We start from the raw sequence: 2,495 nt of genomic DNA on the forward strand, positions 1-2,495 counted from the left end.
ACAATGTTAAGTGGAATATCTTTAATGTTTATTACAACTTTTTTGTCTACACTTCAAAAATCATTGTACCATTTTATTTTATTAGTTTATATAATGTATATTTTATTCTTTTTATTAATATTTAGATTTGTTGATATTTTTATCAAAACAAGAGGTAATCTATTAAAATTACTATTTGAAAATGATGTTAATACAACAAATAACCAAAGAAATGACCAACAAAAAAATAATGAAAAAAAGGATAAAGAAAATCATATAATGAGAAAATTTGATGATTATTTTGGTATTGCAATATTATTTAGTTCATTTGTTGCAGGTATTTTTTATAGTTGTAATTATAAAAAGAAAAATGGAATAATAAGTATTAGTAGTACGATTTGTTATTGTTATTTATGTATTGGATGTATTATAATAGGTGGAATTTATTTTGTATGGGTTATATTCAATCAAAAAAGGATATTATCAAATATAGATAAGAGAAATAAAATTAAATCAATAATATATTATGTATTATCTTGGATACCATTTTTCAATTTATTTATTACATTAAATAAAATTCTTGAATGTAATAATAAAACAATTAAATATACTGTTACATTTGTTTTATTAATATTTCTATTATTTCCTTTTTGCTATTTTATCTATTACTTATTTAGTATTACCAATGATGCATCTGAAGGAGGGAAAGATATGATTCCTTATTGGGTATTATTTATCCTTTCTTTTAGTCCACACGATTTAAATAGAAACCAAGAAAAGGTTACTCAAGAAGAGAATGAAAGTAATGAGAATAAAATTAAACAAGAAGAACAAAAAACAGAAGAAAGTAAATTAAGACAAAAGAATGAAATACAAAAAAGAGATAATCAAGAATGTAGTCAAAGTAATAGGAATAAAAACAAAGAAATAAACAGAATAGTTCAACGTTCATACCTTTTAATTATCATTGTTATAATTGCTATTTTTGTAATTATTTACATTCTTAGTTTTATTACTGCTTATTTGAAAATATCTTTATATAATGGTACTGAACACCAAGAAAATATGGACAACAGCATTTTAATTAACCTTGACAATAAACAAAGTTATACATATGAAATATATAATGGAGTAGTATATAATAATTCATTTATTAATAAAACAAAAATATTTGAACAAGAAAGTCAACAAGTAGAATCACCATCGAGAGATGATGTTAGAAGTTATTCTCATCTTTGTGCTAAAGACGCTTATAGTATTACACCAAAAGAGTATGCATGTTTGAGTTATTTAGCGTATTCAAATCAATTAAATGAATCATATGAATATGAAAGAATTTCAGTATATCTTCAAGAAAAAGGTTGGTCAATTAAATTTCATGATGAAGAAATTCTTCATTATTTGGTAGCAAATAATACAAAAAATGGAGTTAAAGTAATTGCATTTAGAGGTACAAATTCAGTTTCTGATATAATCGGTGATATTCAATTATTTACAGAGTCAGTAATTCCACAAATATCTGTTATAATAACTCAATTATTTACAAAACAAAGTATGACAAAATTAAGTAATTTTCTCTCATTTTTTGGGTCAAAAGCTTTACCAAACAATCCTTTCTATTTAGTTACAATTGCAAAGAAAATAGTTGAAAGACATCAAAAGATGGAACCAAAAATACCAATTATACTTACTGGACATTCCCTTGGAGGAGGAGTTGCAAATATTGTTGGAAGTAATATGAGTTTATTGAGTTTTGGAATATCACCTCCTGGTATTTATTTAGGTAGAAAGGGTCTTGAATTGAAACAAAAAAATATTAATTTATATACTCGAGCTATTATACCTGATAGAGACATTATTGCACTACTTGGAATAAATGGAGGTTCTCAAATAACACTTCCTTGTTACGAACATTTCTGGAATTGTCATGGAATTGATACTTCACTTTGTTCAATTGGAGCAATGTGTCGTGAAAAAGAATTACTTCCTTTATGTTTGCCGAAATGGATCAACTGGGGATTTAATGTCTCTGAATGGTAATTGAAATAATTATTACACATATATTTATTATATTCACAATAGTTAATAAATGAGGTTTAATGTAGTACCGATGTTTGTTTTTTATATCAAAGAAAGAAAAGGCACCAAGAATGAGTAGATAAATAAATTCATTAAATTATATAATTCAAGTAACACTTATATTAATAAATTAAAAATTTCCTCTTTTCTTGTTTTATTATTTTATATAGTTGACGCACATTTTTACTTGATATTATGATGGCTCATCATAAATCATAAAATATTATTTCGGTTAAAACACTTAAGTTAAACTTGAGAATAGTTATAAGAATAAAAATTTCAAGTAATGAAAATTCATTTTGTTGTTATGATTATTGAATTTATTTATTTCATTTTCTTCATTAGTATGTGTTTCGTTTTGTTGTTTATTTGTTAGTATGAATTAATTATTGATTTTTCTTCTATTCTTTTATCAGTTTTGTTTGTGTAAAACATTA

The 2,495-nt window shown here is 23.8% G+C and overlaps 1 protein-coding gene across 1 annotated transcript; it reads left to right on the forward strand.

Annotated features, from left to right (window-relative positions):
• Positions 1-258: 258 nt before the first annotated feature.
• ENU1_149440 (hypothetical protein) lies at positions 259-2,019 on the forward strand (the record flags this gene model as incomplete). The annotated part of the gene is made up of 1 exon (XM_008860571.1): positions 259-2,019. One exon carries the CDS (start codon positions 259-261, stop codon positions 2,017-2,019), a length of 1,761 nt encoding a protein of 586 aa, XP_008858793.1.
• Between the last annotated feature and the right edge of the window lie 476 nt (positions 2,020-2,495).

The sequence above is a fragment of the Entamoeba nuttalli genome (genome assembly GCF_000257125.1).
Source record: "Entamoeba nuttalli P19 unplaced genomic scaffold asmbl_6174, whole genome shotgun sequence".
NCBI lineage: Eukaryota > Evosea > Mastigamoebida > Endamoebidae > Entamoeba > Entamoeba nuttalli.